The sequence below is a fragment of the Zootermopsis nevadensis genome, unplaced genomic scaffold (genome assembly GCF_977971745.1).
Source record: "Zootermopsis nevadensis isolate Lab colony 2312 unplaced genomic scaffold, Znev_1.0 Znev_ptg000013l, whole genome shotgun sequence".
Classification (NCBI taxonomy): domain Eukaryota; kingdom Metazoa; phylum Arthropoda; class Insecta; order Blattodea; family Termopsidae; genus Zootermopsis; species Zootermopsis nevadensis.
Window position 1 is genome coordinate 8585048 of NW_028259145.1, and position 19075 is coordinate 8604122.

A 19075-nucleotide genomic window follows, 5' to 3' on the forward strand; every position below is an offset into this window, starting at 1 on the left:
TCGTTCTCGTCCTCAGGTACTGTAGCTGTAATCTCAGAACAGAGATAATAATACACTATTAATAACTACGTAACAGAAATAATGATATTAAACTTACGTGTCAATGACTTTGTTTCTCTCCCACTATTTTTCTTGCTTTTACCCGGGTTCCGCTCCCCTCTATGACCGCCGCTGTATGCAACCCAAGTTTACTCTGTTAAATGAGTCAATAAATGTTCCCTCATCAAACCATGCTGATAATGAATCCATCATGCCTCCAACATAAGACCCGTATTAATTATCTGCACCGTCATTAAGCCGGGCCTTTAAGCTAATGAACCAGAAAATGTCGTTTCGGAATTCACCAAATCAAATCAATGCACTTGATGATCTGAAACGACGCATAGAGTACATTCATTTGTTTTAAGAGAAAAAATCACTTTTGCGGCCATTAGTCGTACAAAATATCATAATTAACGCATTTTGTAAAATTAAATGCGATGAATATGAGAGTATGTTGAGTAACGTTCTGTAAATAATAAGTAAAATTCCGGTCTTGTAAACATAAATCGGTTGTTCTGAAGACTGGTGTGGTTTGTACAGCCCTGGAAAGGGGACACGGCCATAATACGACCAACATCAGTTTTTTTATTTTAATGTAATTCCGCTTTTCCTTATTTATTGTTTACTTTATGATGCGCTTAACAGCTCAGATTATAAAAAGTTAAATTGTTTAATGATCATTAAACAAGAATGGGAATGAGAAATACACACATTCGTTCATTATAAATTCTGAATTCTTCCAGCTGAAATAGCTTTTAAAAAGCAATTTTAATAAAGATCTTCGTCAACTGCGTTAGTTTCCAGCTACACAAGCCATTTAGTCTTAATATCTTCTCGAGTTCTGTAAATTAACGTTACCAGGAGCTTTGTCTCTGTTGTATACTGGATTCACATGCTTCGGGTCATGGGATCGATTCAAAACTTATTTCTCTTTCATGCAGCCGCAATTATATTTCACATTAAACAAAGAATTACTGTACGCAAGTATTTTATTTACCTGGAATCTATAATCTTTCATCACTGCATGGCCGTATTGAACTTGGCGCTACTGTTTATTCCACGCCACAAGTTTGCTCGTCCGCCATGTTGGTATTACCAACATTCTAAAGAAATATCTGCTACTGAGTGTTAATGTAACGAACAACTAAGAAACATAATAGGTTAAAAGTAAAGTTTGTCCCACTATACGCCATGTAGGCGTTTGGGGTGAGTAGAGGTATAGGTGGTCAGCATCACGCCCCGGCCGGCTTTACCACCGGGAAAGGACCCCGGTATCCATTGTATAGGAGGCTGGGTGGACTCCAGAGCCGGTCTGGACGCAGAGGCTAGAGGAAAAATCCTCTGCCCCCGTCGGGGATCGAAACCCGGTCGTCCAGCCCGTCACTATACTGACTCAGCTATCCCGGCTCATATATAATAGCTTAATTATGAAAATTAAAGGAAGAATTACTTAGGCATTATTATCAGGTTTGCTTTATAAGCGATAAGAATACATAAAACAAGTATATCAGATCTTTTGTTTGTGAGTGAAAATTAGTTTCTGAATTTGAAGAAAACACAAATTGCTCTCATTTTGAAGTAAAATGTTCATAGACCATAAAGAGGGAATTCAGTGTAAAAGACCGAAGACTTTCGTGATATACTTTAGTCACCTGACACACCGTTAGTTTTTAGTTTGTAACAATATTGTTCACTGGACAAAATTTAGCTTGATTATAATATATACATTTTAAGTGAAAACTTAGTAACTGCTGTTCCTTATTCTTATTTTTATTTTTCCTTGTGGTTGAGTTAAAACATTCAACAAAGTGATCTCTTCCGCCTCACAATTTCTTTACTGACAGCAAATACTTAAACAAGAGGTAAAATTCCTTGCATAGTGGACTGGCTCCCATCATCATTAGCGAACACAAAAGCACGTAAAAGGAGCAATGTCTCAAGCAGTATTCGAACCCGCGAACCCAACAAGCGAATATCTTAAGGTAATGGCGATGATTACCCTGAGGATAGAGGCAGCAAGTAAGTCCGAAACGTTTACCAGACTACACGGCGGAACGTCATAGAAAACTGTCATTTTCTTACGTTTTTTTTTAGTAGCTATCACTTCCAAGTTGCTTTATTGTTGAGTACCAGGAACTTCATATTCACACAACAAATCTGAAATTATAAACTGGGTATTGAAACTACTGCATATCTGGTGTGGAGTTGTAGGTCTTTTTCTAAAACGAGTTAATTAAAAATCATTGCCTTTCTTTACTTCTCCTTTTGTGAGGTAAATTGTTTCAATACGCTGAGTAAAAACGTTGTTACTGGTAACAGATATTCATAAGATTCACTGAAAGCCACCTGATCTCTGCACATTTATCATATTCGTACTGTTCTTTATAAGAGAAATTTCAAATTAAGAAGAAAATACAAAGCTAACAACTGAACTAAAAAAATAAAGTCATGATTGAATTCTAATTAACCACTTGAGGTAAAGTACTGGGTTAAATTACACAGATAAATATGTCTGAAGAAAGATTACCTGGTTGTCACATAAGTCCCCTTACAGTACTTCAACTTTGAACAGACAGAAAGAGGTTGAAGCAGACAGTGTGGGTGGAACAGAAAACAGGGGGGGGGGGGGGGGGTCTTATTTTACGAACAACAAAGTTGGCAGGCTTCCCCTCGTGAATCGATATAATTTGCATATCAAAGGAACACGAGACAGGTGAATTCCCTCTTACATTATACAAGTCTCGAAGAAGAAGAAGAAGTAGAAGAAATGCTATATATAGAGAAATAAAAATAGAGAGAGAAGAGTAAGGAAAGTGTGAGTGGAATAAAATCAACCCTGAGTTTAGTTTTTTTCAGTCCGTCCACAATAACTTATAGTCTTACATAGAAATTAACTAAAAAAACAATCTATTTACTAGTGCGACATTTTACGAAACAAATTCCACGGAAGCTTATCCTTATTTTTCATCTTATACATGCGCGTAAATAAAGCTTTAAGAATTGCGAAGGTTTGGGTTATGTTCTAAGAAGGGGGTTTGAGGCTTAGTTTAGTGAAAAGTGAAGACCGTCCTCCGAGGAACATAGCAACCCGAATTAAGTTGACAATATCCAGGGAAGAGAAGAGAGTAAAGAAAGTACTGTCTCACTAGATAGCAAGTGCGTGCTGTAAAAGGGGATGAAATTGGTAGTGTAAATTGAGCAGAATAAAATGGGGACGATTGGAGGGGAGAGTTTTAGCATTCGTTCCTTGAAGTGTAAAGTATCTACTGAAATTGTTACCCGGGCATTCAGAATTTGATGAAACTTGTGAAACATAAACTTTCTTGAATGCAATATGCATTCCGCTTGTCTTCTTACCTTGCGATTACTTATTCTTCTAGAAACTATTTTTAAAGTATGAATATACGAGGTATGTAAGCATGGTGTGACAGATGTATGAAGAAAATGTAACATCATCTTAGGCCAGTTAAATTTACATTTAGTTCTCCCGACAAAAGAAGGGAAAATGACAAAGCCAATATCTTTTGCAGTTCAAAATAAACAGCATTCCTTCCAAAATACAATATAACACATTCAAGATTTCAGAATATATCCTTTGTAGATGCATTCTTACGGATTACATCAGTTAACACCAGGATCAATACTACCCAAACAAAAATCCCTCTTTTCCTTGGACCGCGGATGACATCGAAAATAAAATCCCTGTAAATTGCGTGACATTTTTAAAGGCTTCTGTTGACGGCATATTAAGTTATTATAGTTATTCTGAAAAAAGAAAAAAACATATCGACACCCTCTCATCTTCAAATTCTGCCTACTGTAACAGTTTCAATGTAAGAAACGGTGTGTTGTTAAAAATGCAGACGGTGGACAAAATCCATAAATCCAACAACAATCACTGCAATAGTAATAATTGAAATCATAAACTACTGAAATTGTACTCGAATTTATTTGTTCTCCAAATGGGTGAGAATCTATATCAAAAGTACATGCTTTCAAAACGACTAAGATCGTAGAGGCCTACTAAAATGCCTGATTCTACATATATACGTAATCCTATAATAATATATTTGATTTCCATAAGAATGAGTCATACATTCTATAAAATACCTTACACACGTACTGATACAGGAACCAAAACTTGATGTTTTACAAACCTCGAGAGAGCTTCTAGACAAATCCAAAAATTAATAGTATTTTAAAGATGGCTGTCTTCTAGGAGGTTGTACCGTTAAGTCACGTAGACATTGACCGACGTCTGAGGTGCTTACTGCCTTCTTAATGAGGGTGATGAATGTAAGAGGTAGTAAGCGCCTTTGAAACTTCATTCAATATTTGCCAACGTCATTGAAGACGGCAATGTTCATATTTGTAAAAACCTGAAATTTCACCTAAAATAAATGCACTTGCTCCCATGTTTGCACTAATCCGAGAATTCAAAACGTCATGCTGACTCTAACTCGTTAGTTGGTTTAGTTGTTCTACATTATGCAAGTTACGCTTAGAAGGGAGACGAGAATTTTATGCACGTCTTGTGAATTAATTGCTTGGCTTTAATTGTCGTGAATGTCATGAATCTTGCGGTAGAATTTCTCCCTTGTTGAAATATCTACTGCCACTGGGACTCATAATTCTGAAGTCTTCACGTTTGTCTACTTCATCATTTCACTTTTTTTTACATATTTTAAACACAGTGTATTGGGACTTTTCAAGGGGAACGTGTTACATTCTCGGAAACGCTAACTTACAAAGTTACGGGAAACTCTGTATTTTCTCATCTTTTTCACTACTGTTCCAAATAAAGGAAAGAACGAGGGAAACATCTCTACATAGAACTTTGTTATATTACAGTAACATCGAAAGAATCGACCATTTCTTCAGTTTTCATGGCCTAGGATCCCCACCTACCTACATTGTCTTGTTTTTTATAAAATTTGCTAACGAGCAAATGTCAGGATATTTGTTACAAAAAGCTTCACATCGATCTCTACGATATGTTTGAGAACACGTAACAAGTGTTTCCACCATAAGGGGCGGAGAACACAACCCCTCTCTTATGTTATAGAGAATCATTTCTTTTGGGACTTTTGTATGACATTATTTAGTATTCTTCTATATCCAGATATCGTTTATAAACTACATTAAATTGTCATAACTTGTAAGTTAATATACTGGTTTCAAAGAAAATACCTTATTTGTACATAATTTCCTAATTGAAACGCAAGTACGCCTATGTAATTTGAGGACGGAAGGAAAACTTCTTGTCTGCTTAAAATACGATCACATTCTAAGTGATCACTTCATCTGACGCGGGATAAAAGCAAAAAGAGAATTTTATCTTAAAGACGAGCAGCGACGGCTGACTTAAAACGATATCTTCTTCAAGTTTGAAACAAATTCTTTATGCAACTTTATCCTCAAAAAAACAAAACAAATTCCATCTGTTGTCTGTGATATATTAACAAGCTGTGTAACAGCCAGCTTATCTCAAAATAACAACACTCTTTCCTTACTGACAGTTACTTAGTTTATTTATTGATGTAAACTTTTAATAATTTGTTTGTATCTTAATATAAATTTGTTATATTAAACTCCTTGCTAAATAAACATAAAATACATTTATTAAGTCAAGAGTCTGAGAGGACATGTAGCGCGTACTTGGTAAATAAATGAGTCTAAAATTTCGGTTGGAATCCCTAATGTGAACACATCACCCAAAGTACGTATTTATGGGAATAATATTAAAATTGATTTTAAATAAATAGGTTGGTAGAGTGTTGATTAGTTTATTCTGTTTCAGGATAAGGATTTATGGCGCTCTATTTCCAACACAAATTTCAAAACTTTAGAATCCATAAATAAAAACTCGGAATTTCTAAGCAACTGTTCAGATACATAAGCGATATCCTCACTTTTGTACAACCCAAAAGCTTATTACCGTGAGGCGATCTGTCTTCTTGAACGAGATGTCGTGTTCTGTTCGTAAGATTTAAGTAGGTCGTAGGGAATTACAGTTTTACCTAGTATTACCAGTAAAGTTTATATCAAATAAGAACAAATACGACGTTTTTCAGTCTGCTAGTAATGAAACACGTGACTTCCTAATCTACTATAAGTTTACAAGCAATGCAGGATTATAATGAATCTTTTGAACAAATGATAACTGGCCAACAAATAGCCGAACTCCTTGATTGCTAATTAATGGTAATGATGAATTAGCAGATATTTGTTATTACGTTACATTAATGAAGTAAATATTCAATATATTAGAAGCTTACTCATAGATAGTAACTATAATTAATATCTTACTGGAAAAGGTGTAACAAGCCAGCTACACAATCAACTGTATCCGATAAACAGTGCATGATTGTTAATGTTTGGGGAATCACACTGGATCGAATTAATGTGATGGAATTTCTGTTAATTCCAACAAACGTTCACAACTAACGGTCAGTGATAATTACACACGTTTATTCAACTAGTTGAACATATTTTGTTTTGTAAAACGTGATATATGTTCGTTACTGTTCTGAATGAAGCTTTTGCTACTGAATTGATGCTGAAATGGAGTATAGAAGATAGGAATAAGATACGATACTAAATAATGCATCGCATTATATATTAAACAGCATCTCTGTGTATTCATGATACATTACGAACATGAAATACAATAACATTTTGAATACTCAATGATTTAAATTGTTTCACTTCACGATAATATTTTATTCCAGAATTAATGGACATATCTGTTAAATGAACACACAGAAACACAAATTGAGGACGAAAATTACACATTAACCTATACATCGCCCTAAACATCTTTCGTAACAGGAAGACGATGTCGTATTAATGTTTATCCGCATATGTATCTGAAACTCTGTTTGAATGGTCAAGAAATTATCCGGATTTTATGGAACCCGGAGGTAATTCCTATGTTCATAAGAGTCCGCACGTTGGAAAAGTTTTGTTGTTCATGCTTGTTTTTAGTAGAATAATCTCCATGTGAATTAAAACTACTCATTATTATTTGGTTTGTTGTAAGTATTTGGAAATAACTCTTGTTTTGAGAATTTTATTTGAAGATGCTATTTCTCTCCTGAGTTTCGTCTTGTGAGTGGTTTCTTTCTCTTGGCAATTATGTTTAGTTATGCAAGTTTTAAACTGTCCGACAATACTGCATCTCCACTGTTACAGCTAACATCATTAACTTTCAAACAAAATGTTATTTTAACGCAAAATTCAAGCTCAATCACATGCTAAATCTTTTCACTGAATACTTAAGAAATGCTTGTATGTTGATCTGAAATAGAAAAATATTATTACTTACATAAAGTAGTTTAACCGTGGATTACTGTAATAAATGTGTAAATTCATTTGTTTAAATATTATTAATCGGATATTTCTGAAACAGGGAATGTTTTTCTTAGTAACTATTTTTAAATATGATTTCTGTATCAGTATCTCTATTTGATTTTAACGCGTCATTCTGTAATATTGCATACATACACAATAGAGAATTATTAGTCTGTTACAATATTTTGAGAACAGGTGGGTTTTGCTAGTGCTTCCTGTGTGTTCTTTAATATTTGTTGAAGACAGATAAAGTTGATATGAATTTGCAAAGAGGAACTTCTGTATTAAAAGCACATAACAGTGATTGACGTATTTAAGCCTTGTAAGTGAAGATAATTTAAATTAACTGAAACGATAGATACTATCAGTTTACATGGAGATTTATAGTTATAATTATTGGTTACCAATTTGAGGTTTCATTTTATAAAAAATTCTTGCATATTGCCTAAAATAGACAGTCGCTTTCTTAAGCATGACTGCAAATTATGCTGTCATCCAAACCTACAATTATGTGTGTACTTGAGAGTATCGTAAAAAATCAATAATAAATGTACGTCATTATTATATACGTGTATTATTTATTCCATATCTCTAATTAAAAATTTATACATAATAGTTAAAGATAAATGTAGACATAACTTTCTAATTTGGCCATCGAGCATAATTTAAAAGTTTATGTCCTGTTGAAAAAAATTGAAGATTTTCAAAGTATTAACATATTTACATTGATAAGGGCATTAATTACTATCAATGAAAACTTTTGGTCACTAACTTCATTGAAGAAAATTATATAGATTTATATTTCCGACGAATTACAAGAAAATAGGGTGCAATATAGCAATTTTAAGTTCAAACCTCCGAAGAATCCAATGTAACCAAAATTAGTTTAGTATTCGGTTGGTACGTGTTCATAATTCCGACAGGGAAATCTGTCTTACCTGAGAACATTGAACTTTTTAACTCTCCACCACCCTTCAAAGAAAATTCAGTTTATTATCCTGGAATTATGAGAGGTAAAATTCTTCCACCTCTGCGAGCACACTATCAGAATGACACGTTTTGTAGAACAGGAGATACCAGGCTAGTTTACGTGACTGAATCCTTCATGCATCTTCTCTGTTCATTCAGGGAAATGAAGGAAATATACAATCACTATTTATAATTACTGACAGATTAAAAAATGTTACATGGCATGTGGTTCAAATACATTTGATAAAATCTGCATTATATCAAGGAGAATTTATTATTTGTTTCCTTGTTTGCTTGCCACCACAAAGGACTATGTTCTCAGTAATTAGTAAAATAATAGAGTGTTTTATTTTAAAGGTACTGTTAAAATTGAACAGCTTTTAGAATAATTATATATTTGTGATAACGTAGTACGTATGTAGGGCAGCTGATGATTTATTATTGTTCAACAGCAGAATGGTAGAGGAAATATATGAAAATGGAGCTAAAAAGATAAAAGTCCAGAAGAGACAAACGAAGTGTGACAGTTTGGGGGACATCAAGATAGAAATAGATAACCTTTCTTAAAATTTGAAAGGAAATTTTCTACTGTATGCTAAGAAACAGCCATTTATCATTCCAATAAAAAATAATTTGTGTGATAATTATATATTATGCAATTACAATATGCAAATAATGATTTTTTTTATAAAGTGGCATGACCTAATCAATATTCAACTTATCAACTGAAAGCCACTAAATAACATTTGTGTATTGGACTTGATTAATCAATTGCTTTCTTGAAACTTCTGGTTTTAGCGGAAGCCGAGTCTTAACTGACTCTACCAAGCCGCCGGTCTGAGTGGAACGACGGGTCGTTCCTACTCAATTTCGTTTCCATGCATTAATGACGGAAGAACCGAGTGCTTATTAAACCAGCATGCATTGCGACTAGCAGTAGGAACGTCCCATTCATTCAGATACCTGAAACTGTTTACACAACACCCCATTTTAACATATTCACGCATCTTTCTGCCCTCATTATAATGTACATTATTTCGACCTCGGAGGGCTTCCAGGAATATCTACCACCTACCTGCATTTATAATCCTTCTTACTTTACTATTAGGCCCTTTCATAATTTTGAAACAATGAACTTTCTTTTCGTGTAATATTCTTTTCGCTAACACCTGTGCTTATTAGCTAACTTAAAAACTGATTGAACTTTATTTGAAATAAATACGGATTCAACCATAAGCATTTAACCGTAGGAAAGATTTAAAATAATACCGAAACCGAGTTTATATTTTTAGATGAATTACCTATAATTCTCAACACTGAATCTCCATAGTCTCTTTCGAAACTTCGTACGTATACGCCTATATATATATACACATATACTTGTAACGGTATTTACATTCATAGACCTACTCAATATCACAAACCTTATGCCCCACTGAACTGTGAAATATTAGTGAAATGCATCATGAGGTAAACTTTAAGTTGTTAAAACCAAACGCTTAGCCAAATTTAACCAATACCAAATTTAAATGACTCATTATATGAAGTCACGTATTCAAATAATATTTATTTTTTTGTGTAGACTGGACGTACGTGGCTCAGGATAGATGCGAGCTTTTGTGGACATGTCAACATATTTTAGAGTCTGTAAAAGACAATAAATTTATTGATCGTTTGACTGACTACTAGTTTCTCAAGGAGGACTCAACTCCATGAAATTAGCAGCGCTTGTAATATTGTTGGTATAAAATAATTTGAAGAAATACACTCACTCGATACGAATCAGTGCTTTTATGAAGATATGAATAGACATTCTACAGGAATAATATTATATTCCTTCACGTTCCGTAACCAATTTAGCAGGACTTTACAAGTGTCAACTGTTTCGCCTATAATTCGGGCTTCCCCTGTCCAGTTGTCCAGTTAAAAAATAATTTTTGATTAGCAAAGAATACTTCGTCCATCCTATTCACTGCAGACTTTTCATATATGAATATTCAAAGTTTCAGTACGTAACATTATCTCAAGCTTATAATTTGTAGTCCATAGGTCCATTTTCAACATTCCCTTGTCCACAAAGGCATGGCGTTTCATCCGGCAGTTGATGCACTAGACGACACGCAAGTTTGGCGAGTACGGAAAACCGAAAAGGGGCGGTCTTCCAGTTTACGGGTTTGGTATAGGATTAACAACTCCCTCACAGTTAATTTTATGCGCCAGGATACATTTACATAGATTGTTAATACAGTGATTTCATGTGCTGGGTATGTGGTTAGAATAAAATAAAACAAACGACGCATACAAAATTTGTTTAGGTGAGCTGGAAGATCGGGAGGGGACTGAAGGGGATTATTTTGATAGACCTTATGGCACGTTTTGCGGGATAAGATGGGAATGAAAATTCTTACCTATACAATATTAATTTACAGGTCTGTTCCTGTCCAGTTACATATTGCATCATGCCACCTTTACATTGACTTTTCAATAAATACTTTTTATTCCAACTGTGAGATTCCATTCTCGATTTCAGTAATAATATTTTATACTGAGTTTTGTTTATGAAATTGATGAAGATTATTTTTTTATATTGCTCCATTTGGATTCCTTTTTATGCAGTGAACAATGATAAAATTAAAATATAATTGTTATGCGTGTTGCAGATGATGAACCAACAGGAGCTGCGTAGAACAATGCGCCCGCAACGCCTGGGATAGCGCAAACATGAAGAGGATCTGTCTGCTGACAATCACAATGCAGTTCGTCACGTGTATAACGACAGGTAGGGACACACGACTCTAGACAACGAATAATTTATACAAAACAGTTAGTAGGGAAGCCTGAAGAGAAGAGATCAATAGTGTAGTTAGGAGATTTGTTAAAACGAATATAATAGGAGTAGGATTTGATTATACGGATTAAATAAAACTGGTTAAAGCTGTGGTTTAATGACACGCTTTTGCTAACACGTTGATGAAGCAGTGGGTTTTATACAGAGCTGGAAACTTATTAATTAGTTAAAATCTCAATTGCAACTCTCCATAATAAGTTTGGTAATTGACTAATTTATTATTGGTTTTATTAAACTTCAAATCTGATTGTATTTTATGTACAAAGCTGTGTGTAATGGTGAACTGATGGACGAGTATAATTCAGGTATAAATTTTATGTTGTAAGGAAAGTGCTTAAAAGAGGCAGAGGACGGTTTTAAGGCAATGTTATTATTTTAAGTGAAGAGACCAGGGAAAATCTAACTTAAATACGACTCATGATTGTAGTTACTCCACTAAATTGGAATCGGATAGCTCCTGAACGGAAAATAAATTACATATCTTAGTTTCTTCACGTAAAGATAAGTCACCACTTAAGGTTGTGAAGAGATTAACTACAGAAACCTGTTACAAAATAAATTGATAGGCAGTGTGGGACACAGCCGCAGTTATTTTCGTGAAAACGTCAATCGTGTATAGTATATTGAAATTAAACAAAATTTTTGTTTTAAATCGTTTAATTCATTTGCAACTTACATTTATTGAATACAGGGTAGTGGTATGAGAAGTAGGATACATATGGCTCTGAAATTGTCTGAATACCTCTTGCAAATGTCAAATCTATACAAGTTTTCCCTTGCGTGGTTGGTTTGTCCAAATCATTCACTAGTTGAAGTTTAAAGAATTTCTGAATGTATGCACGTAAGAGTTCTAAATTTTCGTCACTAGTGTTGAAATCACCCATCAATACGAGCGGCATGTCACTATTATATTCTAGTTCGAATGTCTCTGCGTATTCACTGTATTGTATCAATTGGCTTATAATGAGCAGCTTGATGTCAGTATAAGAGAGTCCAGGGTATATATAGATGCTTGCCAAAATTATTTGATGATTGCTGGGTATAGTAATCTTTGTTATGGCAATTTCTCCAATATGCGACCTTACACGCAACACTGCCTCGAAATGTGGCAAGAATTTGATTTCAACTGGGATACACGATCATTCTAAGTTGACTCTGGAGATGTACACTGCTACGCCACCACCTCGCCCCTCGTTTCTTTCACAACATTTGGATACAATGCGAGAGAAGTCTGCCATGTCGATAGAGTCTGGGTCTCGTAACCAAGTCTCAGTCAGAACGATAATGTCCGTCTTCGGTATTAACTCGTCTGTCTGTAGGTCCCCCACATGCGCTTGCAGACTCTGTGCGTTTAGATTGACTATGATGAATGTCGACATAGGGCGTGGAGGCTCGTCAGATGCCGCCTGAGTTGTCCGAGCGCGCTTACGTTGCCTATATTCGCGGCAGCACTGCGCGTGGGTTTTGGGTCCGGGCCCGGCGTTTTCGGTGTTATTCTCTTTGGAATTTTGTGCTCTACGAATTCGTGCCCGATTTTTGTAATTCTGGTTTTATTTTGCCCTCATATATCGCGACATTTTAAGAAAATCGGGAAATTTTCAAACGTTTTCAAATTCACAGCCTCGTATCTTTTTGAGTTTTTGAGATACACACTTGGAGGCAGGATTAATTGTAAAATATACACTCCTCTTCAAATCAACACTTGGTTCATTCGGATCGGATAATTAGTCTCTGAGATATGATCCCGTTTATGGACACGTCTCGAATCTGGAAAGTCGAAAATCGTGGGTTAACTTTGCGCGTGCGCAGTTCACGACGTCCGGCCGCCACGAATGTCGGAGCGGTACTGGCATAAACGTGCATCCTTCCTCTTTAAAGCGAGACTAAGATGGTGGCGCTATGTCTAGTTTTAGCTGAGGTATTAAAGTTTCAAATTACTTCGACAGAAACTGTCGCTCATTTGGGCGCGACTGCCTCCCCACACCCGGTATCGATTTTAAAGACGTTTTCACGTCAAAAAATGGTTTTATGCTGGCAGTAAGTTTATTTAGTCGACATCAGTAAGCACTAAGAGGCATTCCTGAGGTGAGAGAATTTCATAACACAACTACATATTATAAAATACAAATACAAACTACAACTGTTACAGTTAAATAACACCTTCACATCAAACCACATATGGTTATGAAAAAAACTAACAAGTTTCTAAACGTTTTAGTAATCAAAACTATAAATCATAAAAGCTTCATGTCGTAGAAAATTTGTTATTATGTTTGATTAAAAAGATGATGACAATTCTTGGTTTTTAAAAACACGAGTACAATAATTACGTAGACACATGGAACCTGAAGATGAGTTCATGCGTCCAAAATAAGTAGTTAAAGAAAACTTAGGAAGTAGATATAAAAAAAATAACGAGAGAACAAGCACACCGTAACTTAGTCTGCAATGTAGGCTACTTCAGAATTCTGCAACAGGGCCAACCTATCCGCTATAATTCGTATTGCTGTAACCGAAATGTTTCGTTAACGTCGTATAAATTTCTGCAAATAAGATATATCATGCAACCAGAAGTTAGTGTGCTGACAGACTGGGTTCTGGTACACGCCGAAAGACGTATGTACTTTACCGAATCGCACATAATGGTGTGGCTATGAGAGGACGATATGGCTCTCAGACGACCAACTATAATGTGGCATGAATAATGATACAGATGTGGCAGCGCACAGCACGGAAGAGGGAAGCCTGCATGACACACAACACATCCATCACGCTTCCTACGCGGGGCATCGATCCCTTGAACCTGGCTCAGCAAGCTTAGAGAAACGATTTTTCAAATATCCTCTCATACAGAAACCTACCAGAAGTTACTAAATGATACCACTCATATAACTTGTACGATTCTGTGGGGCTGAAAAAGAGGAATTAAATAATTCATTTGTCAATTTTAAAATTCCAACGACTTTCGCATGAAGTGGAGATAATGTGAGAGATGTACTGATTATATGTACGGTTACCATTGGTGGCATGGGTAGTCAGTGGGAAAACGGAAGGTCAGAAATTGACATATAGAAAGATCTGTGTTAATATTGTAAAGTGGCTTTGCGTTTTACGTTCCCTATGACAAAAATAGTAAAGCGTGTCCCCTAACCCTAAATTCTTTAGTATTTGTAAGTTATATTTCATTTGTATTTGCTAGGAAAAGTTTGCAGAACAACTTTACAGCAGTTATTCACCGCCGTCATTGCTGTGAAGGCGATAACGAATTCCGTAATAGACGTAAAATTTCTCGACAACCCGAGCAAGTATTAACTTCTCAGCACGAACCTGCTCCATGGAGTTATTCTGTTAGTGGTTTAGTTTCAGAATTCACTTAATTGAGTCATTTCTAATATCTACAGCTGAAAAAGTTAAATTTTTCAAATAAAAAGCCAGAAATGGATCATGGCTGAGCAGTGTAATGCGACATCGCTGAAATGGGTCACTGCTGATGAACAAGCAATAATATAACACTCACATACTTTGTGGACCATACTCCACGCCATTGAAGCTACTGAAAACATTAATTTTATCATAGGGTATTGTACTTTTTAAGGGCAGTATTCGGTTGTGTGCCCTTTGTACAGTACGCGTTAAAATCTAATTATATGTCACTACTTTCATTCACGAGTGTATGGATGTAGTGACCCATGAATTATTTATCAACCAGGACATTTCATTAACGAGACAGTTAACGGGGCAACATCGATGTTTAAAAATACGCCTATCTTAGCGGTTCTTAAATTTCTCTAGCTACAACATTTCGTAATCGGCAGCAAAAACTTTGGCCTTATTTGTTTCCAAAACAATTGGAATTAAAAGTTTTAAAACTCCATATGTTTGATAAAACGTGTAAGCTATTAAGTGCTATTTCCTACAGATATTAAAAAGTATTTATTTTATAATAAAGTATGGTTGAAAAAATATTAAGTGTCTGAACAGCTTAAGCAAATTCGCGCATGTCAGGTGGACAACTACCTCCAAGGAATGTAGAGGCAGTGAGTTTGTAAGGATGATTTTAAAATAGACGAGTGTATGGAAGGAAACACAATCGACAATATAGGCAACAAATACAACTTTTGTATTATCAATATATTCCATAAAAAGAGGAAAAAATTTCTTTTCAAGAAGGCTTCAAATTCATAGTTATTTCGTTCCTCTTGTCACGTAACAATATATGGTTCGTACTTTTTGAATGTACATTACAGAATTACTTTCGATCTCTTCCCAGAATATTGGCCTTTCGAACTTCATCTAGCCGAGAAGAACGCGAAAGGTAACCTGAAACATATTATACAGACATTATTGTACTTAATAAAGAACGACATCTTAACTATCACAGTAATTAGAGATGTTCTTGCCGATTTCACGACAAGAACTCGTGAACCATGCTGCAAAGTTAAACAACGTATGGTGTAAAAGTGTGAAGGTGTTTACGTTTTTTATGAAGAATTTGTTGAGTAAGATTTCAGGGTGTCACGAAGGCGACTATGAAGATAATTGTCTTTTTAGATGCTGTGTATTTTACACTGATAGATCATCACGGCAATCTTCCTGACAGTACAGGCAGCAACTACCTCTGAAACGTCGGTAAACTTCTGCTAGATTGCACGGCGCAATAACCCAGAAGACATCTTTCTTCGTTTATAAAATTGTTCAGAAGATTCGGCCAGTTTACCCTGTTCAGAAAATTAAAAATGGCAGACTCCCAAATCTTGCAATTCCTAACGAACCAAAAGGATATGCCTACAGAGATATAGAGCAGTGGTATTCAACCATTTTTTGTTCGCGTACCCCCAGATATAATTTCTCTTCCAAATTTGTACCCCCAAAGTTGTTGGTGCATAATTCAAGTTATACATAGTATATAATCTACATCTAAAATAAATTAAATAAATTACATTACTGATTATTCAGTGTTTATCATAAATTTTTTTTTTAAATTTCACGTACCCCCTAAGATGTCTTCGCGTACCCCCGGGGATACGCATACCCCAGGTTGAATACCACTGATATAGAGGACAACTTAAATTATAGCTATGGAGTCGGGAAAGCCTTGAAACCAATTCGCGGACTGCAGAAAAATAATATTTCAGCTTTTTATTTTGCACGGTTTTTTGATGTCAGGTTTCCATCTTGTGGGTGGTTTTACAGTTGATATGTGCCAATGGTTGTGTAACTCTGCTTTGAGGAATTACCTCTACAGACTCATTTACGTCAAATCAACGAACTGAAGTGTGCAAAGATGTTTCGAGATCCAGAGCGCCAATTTCGCATTAGCAAAGCAAAGCGATAGAAGGCGACTGCATCCAGGTTAAGCCACAATGTAATTACTGACTTCAAGAAGCTTAGTGGTAGATTGGAACCGATGAAAGGCGATGAAGTTCAACTTCTGAGGGGGTGAAATCCTAAGTCAGTCCATGCTTAGACACAGGAGGAAATAACTTGGTTCCATAGGGAACATAATTACTTATTCAATACATGTAAGTGTCTAGGTGAGACGGTGAAGAACTAGCATGGTAGTAGTTCAGATAGTTCAGAATTTTATAGCAGCAAATACTGAAGTATGCACTACCTAGCTAAGTACGTGGAGTGCATTCCTTCTTCATAAGCTAATGTTTACTGACCTGGACTAGAAGTACCTCGACTTTTATGACACCAGGTGTTATGTTATTGTGTTCACAAGATCGAGCTCCTTAAATGTGATAGTCTTAATGTTGTTTGTTGAAGAGAACAAATTATGAAACTCTTCATCATGCAGCTTTCTCATGCTTTCCGTCACTTCACCACTCTTAGGTCCAAATATTCTTATTAGCTCCCAGTTATCAAACATCTTCAATCTAAATGAATTCCTTAATGTGAAAGACTGTTTCACACCCGCAAAGACAAGTCAAATTCTACTTTCACATATGTATTTTAATATTTAAGTTTTTAAATAGGCGGATGGATATACATACACAGCTGCATTTATATATGATAATATAAGAACGCTAATTGTGACCCAGCTGTTGTCACTAGAGAAGAGATACTTACAAGACAGTCGGGTTCATCCATGTCTCCAATAAGAACGTCGCGTGATGGCAGCTGACCTGATTTTACGTTTCTCAAGAATTATTGTGGATAATGCACTATAAACTCAGCCCTTAGCCCTACTTACAACTGATCCGCGTAGCATTCGCTAATATTCTTTAACAAACTCAGTAATCTTTGAAGCATTTTACTCTGATTCGCTTCAGTAATCTTTCCGGATTAGGTTTGATTTATGTTTTTGCTGTCCTAAAGTGTCAGTCAGCAAGATCTGTTCAAAATCTTGATTTAACGTTCATTAAGCTGAACAGATTCTCACAGTAATAGTTACTGCCAAATACTGACGGCAATAATAAGACGTGTTAAATAATACACATTCTTTTTAATCATTGATCATTCTATCATTCGACGCTGTATAATCTGACTTACTGACAGCGTCGTTAAATAGTCTGTAAAGAAAATATAAACGAGACTATAGAAATAGCCTAATGCTGTGTGGCATACAGATCGAATAACAAGGCAAGTCTGAACAACAATGCCTCCTAGTGTCAGATAATGGCAACTCTGATTTTTATAGAAGAGCTGCACGTGTTGCATTATGCATGACACTTTGTTACCGATAACTTATACAGAACAAAATACGATTTTTTTAAAAATAAATTGACATTTAAAGTATTAATATTACTTCTTATACATTGTCAGTGAATAACATGGAATTTGAAAATGGCACTTTTTCTATCAAATCAGGTACCTGGCATATATAAATTACACAAGTTCTTGGAGTAGTTCTACAATTGTGTTTATGACAAAAGGGACAAACCTACTAATTAGTAATTTTTCAAAAAATTAAATCCATTTTTTAGCTGTGTTTATTGCGACTTACAGTAATTCATAACAGGGAACTTTATATACACTATTTCAGTGCTGGAGTGAATGGAAGTTTGTTTGTGGGTTAGTAAGTGAGGGAATTAGCTGTGTATACAAATTATACTTCGAATCAACACCATTGCTGTATCGGTAGTAAGTAACGCTACAACTTATTGGGCTCCAAGGTACTTAGGTACAAAATGTAAAACAAAGAATACCCAAAAAATGAAACTAATTCTTCAACACAAATATTTTATTCTTATGCTCATTCCACTGTTTTTGTAGCATGTTAAACGCGCCTTTAACTCCTCATCAAACATGTACAAGGTAAAAGTGTTCGTAAATATGAAAGAATTCTTAGAAGGAAGCTTCATCTGTTTTACTGCTCCACGAAAACTGACACGAAAATGTATGGAAGTAAGAAGTCTTAAATTTTTCATTTGATGCGACTGTAAAGATAAAATTTACTGTAGGTGAAACTGAAAAGATAAATATATTATCCTAAATTGTACTACAATATGTGGAATATGCCAGAGCGAAACAATTTTACTTCTGGCTCAGAGAAATATAGATATTCTTCCAGTAGATTTGTTAATGTCACCCAAGAATTTGTGTCGAATAATGTTTTCACCACACACAAAAATACACCTGTCACCCATATCCTTGTAAAAAAAAAGTTAAATTGAAATACTGTAATTGAAAAGGATAATAAGGTACACAGGAATTGTATTCTATCCATGTATAACATTTGTTGTGAAATAACGTACACACTAGAGGGTTGTCTGCGATGTGACTTCCTGCACAGGCCAAGCTCAAGGGAATTCGTTTTAAAGCAGAATGTGTTTTTTTTTCCCGCGCTTTCATTATTGTTCCGTATAAGAGAAGTTCCGTCCATGATGCTTAGTAAGAGTTAATCTCGTATCTGCGATA

General features: G+C 35.2%; 1 protein-coding gene across 13 annotated transcripts in view; it reads left to right on the plus strand.

Moving 5' to 3' along the window:
* dpr20 (defective proboscis extension response 20) overlaps positions 1–19075 on the plus strand; it is a 524337-nt gene that overhangs the window by 418046 nt on the left and 87216 nt on the right. For all 13 annotated transcript variants that reach the window (XM_087348564.1, XM_087348576.1, XM_087348577.1 and 10 more), the window contains one exon: positions 11025–11143. In XM_087348564.1, coding sequence (XP_087204690.1) covers positions 11086–11143 — 58 coding nt within the window. In that variant the 5' untranslated portion in view covers positions 11025–11085. The remainder of the gene's footprint in view (positions 1–11024; positions 11144–19075) is intronic.